This window comes from Tribolium madens, unplaced genomic scaffold (genome assembly GCF_015345945.1).
Source record: "Tribolium madens isolate multiple individuals breed KSU strain unplaced genomic scaffold, Tmad_KSU_1.1 Scaffold_7;HRSCAF=85;Tcas5.2_LG10, whole genome shotgun sequence".
NCBI classification, from domain to species: domain Eukaryota; kingdom Metazoa; phylum Arthropoda; class Insecta; order Coleoptera; family Tenebrionidae; genus Tribolium; species Tribolium madens.
In genome coordinates this window covers 2,803,470-2,816,988 of record NW_025401050.1, presented here as the reverse complement: position 1 = coordinate 2,816,988, position 13,519 = coordinate 2,803,470, and the positions used below count along the sequence as shown (strand labels likewise).

The 13,519-nt window shown below is 28.1% G+C and overlaps 3 protein-coding genes across 4 annotated transcripts in view; 1 reads left to right on the top strand and 2 right to left on the bottom strand.

Moving 5' to 3' along the window:
• The window catches only part of LOC123010315 (GTPase-activating Rap/Ran-GAP domain-like protein 3), a 78,203-nt gene that overhangs the window by 24,664 nt on the left and 40,020 nt on the right, over positions 1-13,519 (top strand). Inside the window, exon 1 of one of the 2 annotated variants that reach the window (XM_044407114.1) lies at positions 8,652-8,769. The exons of the other annotated variant lie outside the window; for it this stretch is intronic. The gene's annotated coding sequence lies outside the window, so the exon portion shown is untranslated. Of the gene's footprint in view, positions 1-8,651; positions 8,770-13,519 lie in introns of those variants that run through there. 2 annotated transcript variants of the gene reach the window in all.
• LOC123010319 (B1 protein-like) lies at positions 1,187-1,763 on the bottom strand. Its single transcript, XM_044407125.1, has 2 exons — positions 1,623-1,763; positions 1,187-1,571 (listed from the first exon to the last, which is right to left on the bottom strand). Exons 1-2 carry the CDS (start codon positions 1,671-1,673, stop codon positions 1,233-1,235), a joined length of 390 nt encoding a protein of 129 aa, XP_044263060.1. The 5' UTR covers positions 1,674-1,763; the 3' UTR covers positions 1,187-1,232.
• Positions 3,643-4,262, bottom strand: LOC123010317 (B1 protein-like). The gene is made up of 2 exons (XM_044407119.1): positions 4,105-4,262; positions 3,643-4,060 (listed from the first exon to the last, which is right to left on the bottom strand). Exons 1-2 carry the CDS (start codon positions 4,156-4,158, stop codon positions 3,713-3,715), a joined length of 402 nt encoding a protein of 133 aa, XP_044263054.1. The 5' UTR covers positions 4,159-4,262; the 3' UTR covers positions 3,643-3,712.

Here is a 13,519-nt window from a genome sequence, read left to right as displayed (position 1 = left end):
AAATTCGACAGGAGGTGGCAATAACAACTATGGAATCCTGGAAAAATTCTGTGCGACATGTGGACATTGAAGATTTCTATAGGGCTAATCATGTGAAAGATTTAATCATTGACTTGAATGGCGACATTTCTAGTGATAGTGATAGTGAAAGTGATGACTAAAATTTAGAACTTTGTTTAAATTATTAAACTTTTTTTTATTTTATTTTTATTTTTTTTTGATACTACACAATTTTAAATTTTAATAAACCAACTTTTCTATTTTTTTATTTTTTTCTAAACTTATTGGTGTCGTAATTAAAATTAAGGGTCTTAATGATCACTTACATAATGTTTGGTGCTTGGGTAGATAGGGTGTGTTAATTTACTTCATTTAATTTGTGTTAAATATATATTTAATATTAAATTAATATATAAATAGCAAAATTGTTGCCTGTAATAAATTAAAAGCCCACCACAAAAATTCCTGAATACGGTTCTTTTCTACATCTTCTGGGTAGTACAGTGATGGACAGTGAATTTCGTCCACCCAATTTCTGTGAATTACCAAAAATTCATTGTAGTCTGTGCTTTATTGTCATGATAACTGACATTCAAATACATATTGTCAAATTTAATGAAATTCAAACATAATAAAATAAATATTCAGGTACAAGAAGGTATGTCTCAAAGACGTGTCTCTATACTTTTGGGCATACCAAGGACTACCAATTCAAAGGACAAAGGTAAAAAGTAGCAAGAAGCATCGAGCATTCTGTCAACATGACAAACGTTAATCAAAATTCTGAAATAAGGTTAGGAAAACTTAAAGACTAATATACACTTTTAATCTGTCAGGGAAATTGGGTGGACGAAATTCACTGTCCATCCCTGTACCTTACTTGAAAATTTTTTCTGGAGCGCGAGTTCTGGTGCACTCTATATGTTAGAGTTGCCCTGTATAATAAAGGAGAAAATCGTTATAAAAACTTGCTCTACTATAATTAAATATTTTAATATTTGTTCATCATTTGATAACATAATATTCTTATTATTTGTAATTTAGTGTTAGTTTTTGTTATTGCAAGTAGAGAAATAAATCTCGACTTCTGGATTTAAGACAGAAAACTGAACAAGCATATAACGCCGTCAAAAAGTTACAGTTTATGTTTGCCACAGTCGCCACAGTCAAGGAATAAAACACAATATTAGTTTAAAAATCTATTGACCAAAATCGAATTTGTACAAAATTGATTAATGAGAGTGAACTTTTTTATCGACTAAGCAGGTGAACAAATGAGAAGCTGTATGTTGAGGAGTGTCTTTCTTCTCGTTACATTTGTCAACAAGAGCGTCAATAGTATCTGGATGTTCGCTATTTTGCTTCAACTTAGTTTTGATTGTGTCGGTCATAATATCACCAGCTTCGTTCATGAATCCGGCTTTCTTCAAAATGCAGAATCCGTGTTCGTCCAGTTTGGGATCATGAACGTCTTCATGGTTCCTTACTCTGGTCAAAAGTTCCTCGGAAACGCCGGAAACCGACTTGCATTCGTCGCTGTATTTTCTCAATTTTTCTCTTGGGGTTTCAGCCTGAAATGTTTTTATTATTTTTTTAAGAAATTTTATTATTTATACACTTACTTGAGCAGCTGCCACAAAAGCAAAGACGGCGAGACACACAAAGACCTTCATTTTTGTTGTCGAAGAAAGGAAAACTATAAGAGTGTAGCGAAAAATTTGCACTTTTATATTATTTGATTTATCTTTGTTTTTAGACGAAATCGGTTCGAGTTCGAGTTCAGAGGTCGAATATGTTTCCATGCGGTTGTGTGATTATTTTGAAGAAGGCCGTTTCTCGGTATTCTTATCGATATAAAACAACAATGTTTTGAGTTTTCAAAAAAACTAATAAATTTGTTGTTACAATATTCACTAATTTTCCACAATTTTTGTTTGTAAACCTTGAATTCAAATCAGCTTCATATTGGTAAAAATGCATCAATCAAAAGCTTCTTCTAAGTGAAATAATTGTAGTGCTATGATAGTTTAATAAAAAATAAATTTTGAATTAGAAAAAAAAACAAATTAAAATGAAACCAAAAAGTAATGGCAAAAAGAAAAAACAAAAACATTTAATTTAAAAAAATCACATTTGATTCATTACTTACAAAAAGACCAACGGTCAATCTAAAAATTTTTGAAGCCAGTAAATTTTTGTTATGTTTGAATCTTTGATAATCTTGGAGACATTAATCAAAGCAGAATTTATAGCTTTTATATTTTTTGATTCTGTTAAAGTTAAAAATTTGAAGAAACAATTTTTATTAAAAACATTAATTTTAAATAGCAGGTATACGAGCTATTTTCTACACTACCTACCTGTCCTAAGATATTTGTTTCATTTTTCCTGTTGTGCAATTTAATTAACAAAAAGATATATTAAAAAATAGTGTTATCGTCCATTTTGTTTCAGTATAGTATCGAAAAAGTATTTGGTGTGTTTTTGGACTGGTTATTGAAAACACGATTTTTCGACAACGATTTTTTTGTTCAATCTTGAATAAAAAATTCGAAAAAATATATTTTCAATAACAATTCCAAAAACACCAATTTATTATATTATATAATTAAAAAATAGTTTTTGTTCTAGAATATAATTATGCAAGCAGGTCAAGGATGTCAGAAATTCTAAGTGTAATGTTTTCCAGAATAATAATTTGATAAACTTATTATTTAACATTAATTTATCATTTTTATTTGTTTATCATGAAGTAGCAACAAACTAATTTTTTGCTTGTAACCGTCAAAATATCATACTATTATAATGAATCAAAAAATCAATGTGAACTGCCGGATTGTTTTATTGCATCTGGATATACAGGTCGGATTATGAAAAACATCTCAAGCCATAACTCCTTTATTTTTAAAGATATGACAATATTTTTTAGAACAAAGTTAAACAGTTCTTCTCATCTGTTATTTAGGATAGATGCTTCTTCCTCTTTCACCGGAAGTAATTTCAGTTTTTTAAATGAAACATTTTGTGTATTTTATTATTTTTGGATTTCTCGTTAAACAATCTCATTTACTACCTATTATTTATCACAAACTTTTGTTTTTAGAATATTTGAATAAGTATTAAATTAACTTAAATTATGTAGGCTAGCTGTGAAAAAGAATATTTTTATTCATTGTATTTAAAACAAGCAAACGACTGATAACAAAAAACTGTTCAATTTTGATCAAAAAAAGTATTGTAACGTGTTTAAAAGTAACAAAATTATGACTTGGGGCGTTTTTGTAATCCTGTGTATTTTGTATTTTATTCAAGAAAAGCTGAGAGTAAAAAACATTTTTCATGATGTAAAGTGACAATATTTGCAAATCATTGTGATGATTTTGTTGTAAAATGACACGGCATAATAAATGCAAATCATGAGCAAGTTGGTAACGCAGAGTCCTGTAAACGGTAAAGCTGTTTCAGAGCAGGTGGCGCTCTTCAACGAAAAGCTTGCAGTCGTAACGCTTTCATGACGTCACTAGTGACGTCACATTGTAGTAAAGTGTAAACTTCGAAAGATCAATAAGTAGTGAGTGAATTTGGGCTTTTTAACATTGTTGCACTCATATCTTTCCATAATGAAAATAAAACTCAAAAATCTTAGCAAGTATCTAATTTTTATTCAACATAAAATAAACAGTTGAAAGAAATTAAACTTTTCCCCTTTTCTTCAATTGTCAATCGCATTTTTATTGCGGTATAGACAACAAATCATCTCGTAGGCCGTCACCTTAGGCGTGTCTTTCTTCACAGCACATTCGGTCATAATTCTGGTTCCTTCCTCTTTATTGCTCACGGCATGCTTGATCCTAGCCCTAATCTTCTCCATTTGCAATTCTCCAGCATCGTCCATCATCTCGGATTTCTTCATCATGCACAAAGCGTGTTCCTTCAATTTGGGATCGTCGCTTTTCTCCCCGTTTCGAGCCTTTTGGAGGATATCTTCAGCGACTCCAGTTTTAGTCTTACATTCTGTGATGAATTCTTCAAGTTTATCAGTGTCGTCAGCCAAAAAGCACTAAATCGCAATTAGAAAATTGTTAATTAGAAATAGTAACTTACCTTTTTGCCAAGTGCGACACTGGCGAGGGCAAGAAGACATAAAATAATTTTCATTTTTGGGATTTTGCGTTCGATGTTAGTTTTCGAATGAGGTTTGGGAAAGATTGCCGGTTTTATATACAGTGACTTTAGGTTGTTTTTCAATGGAAGAATTGCTTGGTGTTTGCAAAAATTGTGACCCAAGATTGCAAAACGTACTTTTCCTTATATTGTTAAAAAATCGATTTTTTTATTCGTTTGTCAATAACAACTTATCGTTGTTGTTTAATAACAATTCTAATCATTTTATTATTGAGTTTTATTAAATGAACTGAAGCCTATTTAATGACTTTGGTCCTAAAACTAATTTTAACAGATTTTGAACCCCGACAATAACAGAATATAGGGTTTCGCATATAAAGGACTTAAATTATCTTCAAACGAAAATTGAAACAATGGTATATAAAATTAGAAAAGTTTTGTTTAATTATAAAATTTTATTTACAAACTTTAAAACAAAAGAAAAAATGTTAAACATTATACAGCGCTTTGAGCCAGTCTCAATAACTTTTGACATTGAGTAAATATATTTTCAAGCAAAAACAGGTCGATTAGGATTGCGAGGGGGATGTTCAAAACCAACATTAGTTACATTTTAAGTTTCATCCCCTAGTCGCTAGCCACTCCTACTTTAAAATTTTAAATGGCACCCCCTACTTTTTAAAACATTTTCGGTAAGGGAAAAAGTGAGCGTGTCTAACTGTCAAAGAAAAAAAAATTGTCCATTCGTTTTTTAGTTAAGGGTGGTTTAATTTTTGAAATTTTTAGTTCTAGTAGCCTTTGATTCAACTCAATTTAATTTAGATTAAAAATATGTCGTTTTTGGTTGCGATGGAATAGTTCAAAACCAACACAAAATACGTTTTAGGTTTCATCCCATAGTCACCACCTACCCTTACTTTAAAATTTTAATTAGCACCCCCAACATTTTGAAACATTTTTGGAAAGAGGGGAAAAAGCTTATCCGTAAATGAAAAAAATATTTTGTCTTTTCGTTTTTGAGTTATATTTTTTAAGTGGGGGCGTGCTTTTTAAAATTTTAAAGTAAGGATCGTTAGTGACTAGGAGTTTTGAACTCTCCCATTGCAACCCAAACTGACAAATTTTTTATTTAACTTAAATTGAGTTGAATCAAAGGCTACTTGGACTAAAAATGTCAAGAATTAAACCACCCCTAACTGAAAAACAAATAGACAATTTTTTTTTCTTTGACATTTAGGTACGCTGATTTTTTCCCTTTCCGAAATCGTTTTAAAAAGGATGGGGTGCCGTTTAAAATTTTAAAGTAAGGGTGGCTAGCGACTAGGGAATGAAACCTAAAATGTAACTAATGTTGGTTTTCAACTTCCCCCTCACGATCCTAATCGACCTGTTTTTGGTTAAAAATACATTTACTCAATGTCAAGAGTTATTGAGACTGGCTCTTTTTGAAATGAAAGCCCTGTATATGTTAGTTGTTTCCTTTCCTTTCCAAACGGTCTACAGATCAGTGAATTGGAGAATTACCTACTTGAGACTTTGAAGATTACGATTATTCCGTTTCGAAACGCACAATTTGAAACCGAAAATTGAAAAATAAATGATATTCTAACATTAATTTAATAATTGCAGCTAAATTGTAGCTAAAGGATTAGTATTAGTATTTTAATATGTTTAAATGCAGCATAATAAGAAAATGGTTCTAATTATGTTGCAAATGGAAACAGACATTCTTTTTAAAAAAGTAATGTTAACAATTTTTAAATAATTTGTTTCATATACCAAAACATAACACAACTAATAAAAAAAATTACAAAAATTTTAGTAACTCAAAACAAAATTATTCAAATTCCAAAAAAAAAAAAAATTTCAGTAATTCCACGTATTTCTATTGTTTTCGGGTTAATTTCTATAATCCCAAATATATTTCTTCTTTTCGATAGTATAATTTCAAATAATTCCAAAAAAGTCCAGTAATTCCAGAAAAAAATCTAGTAATTAACAAATAATTACAGCAATTCACAAATTTGGACCTGAGTATATTAAAAAGGTCAATCTCCTCTTTCATCGATTTTAAATGCTCCAACACTAAAATTCCTGAGTTCATTTCTATCGATATAAAAAAGGCCAATTTTCTATTGAAGTTATTCACACATTATAACTAAATTATTCACACATTTAAAATTATAGTTAGATTATATTTTGCAATTAATATCTCAGAACAACAAAAATGGAACTTGGACTTTTTAATACTACGGTCCAGAAATAATTTTAATTATAAAGAACAACCCTTGAAGTTCCAGTAATTTCAATAATAATTCATCGAAATATCATTGTTTTTAGATTAATTCCTATAATTCCAAAATAATTCATGCAATTCCAAATTAATAGTGATAGTTATAAGAAATTTAACGTAATTAAAAAAATATACAGGCTGTATTATTAATTTTAAAGATATGACAATACTTCTTGGAACAAAGTTGAACAGTTTAAAGTCATTTATTGTTTGGCATAGATGCTCAATCAATGCTGCTTCCTGTTTCACCGGAAGTAACATTAATTTCAGTTTTTTAAATGTAACACCCTGTATGTTTTATTATTTTTGGATTCCTCATTAAATTGTCTTTCAACAAATTCACTTACTACCTATCACTAACTTTTGATTTTAGGCAATTTGAAAAGTAAACTAAATAAAGTTGGCTTTGGAAAGAATAGAACATTTTTATTCACTTTATCTAAGACAAGCAAACGATTGATAACAAAAAACTGTTCAACTTTGGGAAAAAAGTATTATAACGTCTTTAAAAAGTAATGAAATTAAGGGTTAGGGTTTTTTTATAATATAACCTGAATAAAAAAATTCAAAAGAATTACAGTAATTCCAAAAAATTCTAGTAATTCATAAATAATTCTAAATATTTTTAAGATGATTTTAATAATTACAAATACAATTTCAAGCAATTTCAATGAAATTCCAAAGCAACTAATTCCAGAGTTAACGACCTCTTAGAAAAATATTTAGTCAAAATTATCACATAATTGTGTACTGTGTTATTTTATTTTGTACGCAATGTTAAAGAGTGCTTTATCTTTTATCGTCTAGTGAAATAAAGTAATTTTTATCTACTGTTTATGTTGAAGAAATTCTGGTAGGTAAAACGAAATATTTTACACGACGATAAAGATTGTTTAGCTACTCGTAAAAAAAGTCCACTCGTGACTTTGTCACTCGTAAACTTAACCTTTTCACTCGTAGATGAATAATTTCTTTATAGTCCTGTATAATAAAAAAACTATTTTTGTAATATTTTATAATAGAGTAGCAAATTTAATCACTTTCTTAACATGGCAAAAAAATTCGATTCAAAACCTAAATATTTTATTTTATATTATGTATTATAGGTATACCTACTTGGTGTCATGAGAAATGTATCTTTATGAAACAAGTAAAATTATTTTTATATATAGGGTGTCCCTCCTAAGACTTCAAAAAGATAATAACGTAATTTAGGAACTGCCTTTATTGAACTAACCAATTAAATACAACAAAAGGTGCTTAAAAGTACCACCATTGAAATCAATTGTTCTAAAAGTGTTAAATTAATTTACCACAGGTTTTGAGAAAATATGTGTTAAAGTTATTTTTTTATCTTGAAGTAAATTTATTAATACTAATTAAATTCCCACTTTCTAAGTTATCTACATTTTAAATTTCGTAAAAATCCATTGGCAAATAACAGAGATATTAGTCTTACGTGGGACATCCTAAATATTGTGAATTTTATGGTTTAAAAAAAAATATTTTTTAAAGTTCGTTTTTTTACTTTATGCGTTTGGATTAATTAATAATTCGAAAGAAGTACCAAATCGCTATCTCTTTGCAACATTTGTAAACAGCCTTGTTGCTTTGTTTTGACGTACGTCAAAAGTGTGTGTTACCGTCACATAGGTCATTTGTAATTTTATTTTTAATGAGGAAATCTGTTTTGAGGCTAATATTGATACCATTAATATCATCATAACAATCGTAATTCAGCCCCTATAAAAATCCTAATGTCAGGGAAAAGCTTTAATTTTGTACTTTAGTACCAAAATGTCAGAAGCTGTCAAATGTCAAAAAGAGACAGAGGCCACGTCGTGTTCTTGATTTACAATACTCCTACCAGTAATTTAAAAAAGAAACTATTTTAAAAAAAAGTTTTTTTTTAATTTCTAGAGATATAGCATTTTGGTCTAGTAATAAGCGGTAAGTGGTAATACAAGTATGTACTATTGACAGGTATAAGATATTACGTAATAAAGTATTTTTCATACTTTGATACTGGGAGTATTTTATTAAAACTGTGCAGAAAATCCAACTTTTTAGATAATTTATTCAGTTTGTCCTACAAACCGCATTACCACCTGCTGCTCTCCCCACCTACATGCGCATGCGCTCTCGACCTTACACTTTCAAACATTGCCTAACATATGAAAGCGCGCGCGAAAGCTTCACCAAACTCAGTTGAAGCTCAGCTTTACGGGTTAAAGGTCGATAGCCTCCAAGTGTTATAACTGCAGTGCGATGCTACAATTTAACACATCTGTGCTCGATACGACCGTGAATTATAGCCGCAAATTACGCGCACGAAATTAATTAATTTTGTTGTAAGTAGGAAATGGTGAAAGGATAAGTTTGATTTATTTTTTCGAGTTTTAAACAAGAAATTATTTTTTTTTAAGCTAAAAAGACAATATTTTGAATTATAGGCGTGCCATAAAATTTATCATGACCCAGTTTAAAATGCTCAGATAAGAACATACTTACATATCAGGTTGAAAATTTTTTCAAAAAAAAATTTAAAGTAATAAATCCCTGTCTTCACTTCCACTTTCCAACTTTAGACGTAAATCAAATACAAAACTCCCATTAAGTGCAATATATCTTAAAACGTTATCTAATTTAACTTCCAAGTCCGACTTAATTAACTAATTGTTAGCTGAATAATTTAACTTTTTTTAAGTTCAATGAACGTTGTGTTAAAGCAAAAATTTCTTTTGATTCATTTAGACATCAGATCAAAGGGACGTCTCTTACAATAAAGCATTTTTGCGATGTAAAACAAAAAATCTGAGTCAATATTTCTAACAAAAACTCAACTAAACAATTTCATTTCCTCAAAGCTGGTTGAATATAGGGATTCACTCTGGAGATTTCCAGAAAACGAGTTTATTTCCATAATTAAAAAAAGATTAACAGAAACCTTAGTGAGCAAATAGAATCCAGTTAGAGTTGAAATACATGATTTAAAATTGCAACTGTTTGATATAACTTTTATTTTAAATCAAAAAGTGTGGGTATATATTATTTTTTATCATTGGACTAGTTTTTGTTCTGAAATGCAACATTTACTCGACAGATATTATTAAAATTAGTGACTAGCCCCCGTATAATACTGTTGTAATATCATTGAGCTTTATTTTTAAACAACCAAATTTTTATTGACCGATTTTATATAAAACGCATTTTATTTTATTGCTTTCCAAAGTTTTTTTTTTTGATTTTCAAATTATTATTTTTAATTTTTAGATTTGAAAACTTATCTCTCTTTATTATAATTTGCTAAAAAATCAAAATTAAATCTCACTTGATTAGATTCAAAACTAATAGAACGGCTGAAGAACACAAATATTATTTTTTAATATTTTACTTTTTATTGATTTTCATAAATTATTTGAATAAATTTAGTACTTGTGTCCTACTAGTTTGAATCAAAAAAACAAAACAAAAGTTTTTATTTTAGTTATTTTTTTTAACCACAATTAAACGTAATTAAAAAAGATTAACAGAAACCTTAGTTAGCAATAGAATCCAGTTAGAGTTGATATACATGATTTAAATATGCAACTTTTTGATATAATCTTTTTTATCAAAAAATTGTGGGTATAATATGGTCTTTTATCATTGGACTAGTATTTTGTTCTGATATTATTATCTCGGCAGATATTATTAAAATTAGTGACTAGCCCCCGTATAATACTGTTGTAATATTTTTAAACTTTATTTTTAAACTACCAAATTTATGTTGACCAATTTTAATATGAAACTCATTTTATTTTATTGCGTTCCAAAGCTTTTTTATTATCAAATTATTATTTTTAATTTGTAGATTCGAAAAATTTACCTCTTTTTATTATAATTTGCTAAAAAATCAAAACTGACTTGATTAGATTCAAAACTAATTGAACGGCTAGAGAACACAAATATTATTTTTGATATTTTACTTTTTAATGATTTTCATAAATTATTTGAGTAAATTTAGTAACTGTGGCCTACTATAGTTTGAACCAAAACAACAAAACAAAAGTTTTTATTTTAGTTAATTTTTTTAAACACAATTAAACGTAATTAAAAAAAGATTAACAGAAACCTTAGTTAGCAAACAAAATCCAGTTAGATGATTTAAAATTGCAACTGTTTGATATAACCTTTATTTTTTTATCAAAAATTGTGGGTATATTTTGTTCTAAAATCCAAAATTTATTTGTCAGATATTAAAATTAGTGACTAGCCCCCGTATAATACTGTTGTAATATTTTTGAACTTTATTTTTAAACTACCAAATTTTTATTGACTAATTTTAATATAAAACGCATTTTATTTTATTGCTTTGCAAAGTTTTTTTAGATTTTCAAATTATTATTAATTGGAAATGTTTAATTTTTAAATTCAAAAAATTCAAATCTACCTCTTTCTATTATAATGTGCTAAACAATCAAAATAAATCTGACTTGATCAGATTCAAAACTAATAGAACGGCCCTATAACACAAATATTATTTTTTTATATTTCATTTTTTATTGATTTTCATAAATGATTTAAGCCTACTAGTTTGAACTAAAACAAAAAAATTTCTTTAAACACGTTGTTTAACTTGGCCTGGGTTGATTCAATTTCGCAAATCGAATCTTTCTAAACCTCCTTTTTGCAATAACCGTAAAATGCGGCTAAACTGATATCTGATAAGCAGTCCCGCCACGAATCCTAAATAAAATATCAAATATTGTCGGCAAAAATTTTCGAAACGGCAAATATTCTCAGTGATAAGGCTAATAAACGTAATTAATTCGTTAATCCTGTTAGCAATCAAAAAAGATACCGTTTCATGTTTGCTAAAACTCTCATATTACCGGACATATGAGTGATTTCATTGTTATAAAAATAAAAATCAAGCCGTATGACACGTTTTACTAAACACAGCCAACACATGGCTCCAATTAGAAGTTATCAAATAAGTCTCTCGAGACTTGATTATATGTAAAATTTTGCTAAACAAGTTTTTTCAGTTGCAACGAGCTTCAATGAGCTTTGAAATATTTCCTAATTTCGCCGGTTGTATGCAAATTTTGCTAGATGCTGAGACATAAAAGTTAAATTGTGCTTGGCTGAATGCTAATATTGTGGCTAGGGTATCACCCTATTTGATTCATTTTACTCTCAGTTTCAATTTTTTTACCAACAGTCTCTCTCTAAACATTTAATTTGCCAGAAAATCATTTTTGCAATAAATTAGAAACAATTTTTTGTTGACTAAAGTCGCAATGGATATCATTTATCTTATTACCAAGTCGTGTCACTCCCACTTTTAGTGTTTTTACAAGTTTCTAAACCTGCCAACTTCACTCCGAACTGTTTACTTGCGTGTTCTAGGATCAATAAAGCCATTGAATATCCTGCATGTACTTCGACCACACAAACTCTGTTAAATTCTAAGTGAGAAATTGAATTAACTCTCACAACATAAAGGAACGTGTGCTACGATGAATCTATGTTGCATTTAAAAATTTTGAAAAGAAATTGAAAACTTTCTTTGAAAAACTCGGCTTCTTAGTTATGCATAAATAATTCTCTTTAAATAGCTTACAGCTAGCGAAAATGTTGCGGAATAAAGGACTCAAACGGGAATAATTGCAAAGTTTTCAATAGAACTCAATTTGGTAATTTCATCATTATAAAATAATAAAGTTTTAGACTATATTACTTTCAGAAAGAACGAAAATAAAGACCCACCAAATTGTTGAGCCAAAGAGCTTACCAATATTTTAAGCATATAAAAACTTTGAATGATAATACAATTAATGTCTTCTACCTAATTATAATTAAAACAAAAAACTGTGTTTTACTATTAAAATATAAAAACTCGAAAATGCCTTCCAGATAGTCTGATACTTATTCAAAAATTGAAAATGATACATTTTTTGGAAACGTTAAGCCTGAAATTTGTTTCTTCAATAAAACACTTTTTATTTATTATTTGATTTCAAAAACAAAATTTTTCATATAAATTTTGTAATAATTTGTTAAAAAGTAATATAAAACATTATTCACATTGTGATGCAATACCTGATTCTATTTTTAAACCTATTTAACTTAAACAATTCGAACTGACTTGATTTTTCTACTGAATAATTTTTTTTAAATATTAATTTTTTTTGTAAGTACTAAATAGTTTGTTACAAATACCTAAAATACTGTTTTTGCACATAAATCGTTTTAGGTACGTGTTACAAATTTTTTTTTTTTGTTAAAGCTCCCAAAAAATGAATTCAAACCTCTTGTTGATTAAAAATATTTTACCACCATAGTAACTAAATTGACTTTTTCGTTCGGAAAAACTGTATTTTGGGTACTGAAAAGACTGAAATGAGTTTCTAAAACAGCTATTTTTGGGAGCGTATACAAAAAAATATTTTTGATGTTACAGTCCTATAAAAAAAATATGATTTACACAATTAGAATTAACATTTATCATGCAACCGTCGTATAACACACATTTATTTTATTTTTGATTTTAATAGTCAGTAATTTCTAATTTTGTGATACTCGTACATCACAAAAGCTTTTATAGTTTTAAAAATAATAGAAACAGTAAAAGTTTTGATATGATTAATTAATTTTTTCCTAAATTTTAATATTTTTCGTTTTTCTATAAAAAAATCGGAGTGTTTCGTTTTTATTATTCCAAATTTAATATTCAATTTTAAAATAAATATTTTTTATAAACTTGCATCGAAAAACAGCATGTAAAGGAACTACACCCCCTAAAAGAGATGCTTTTTTAAAAAAAAAATTCCAAAACCATATTAGACAATTACCAAATTTGGTACAGTTGATAACCTTTATACGCCTAAACAAATTCAAAAATTAAATGTTGAAATTTTTAATCAAAAGTGTCTCTGATCTAGCATATTAAAAAAAAAACGCACCCTTTTAGAGGGTTAGCTTCCTTAAATAGAATTTTTAGATACATGTTAATTGGAATCTTTTGACTTAATCTTGAATATTGTATTACCTGTTTAAACGAACACACTGATTTGTAAAAAAATAATACCTTTAATAATTTTCAGGACATTCCCT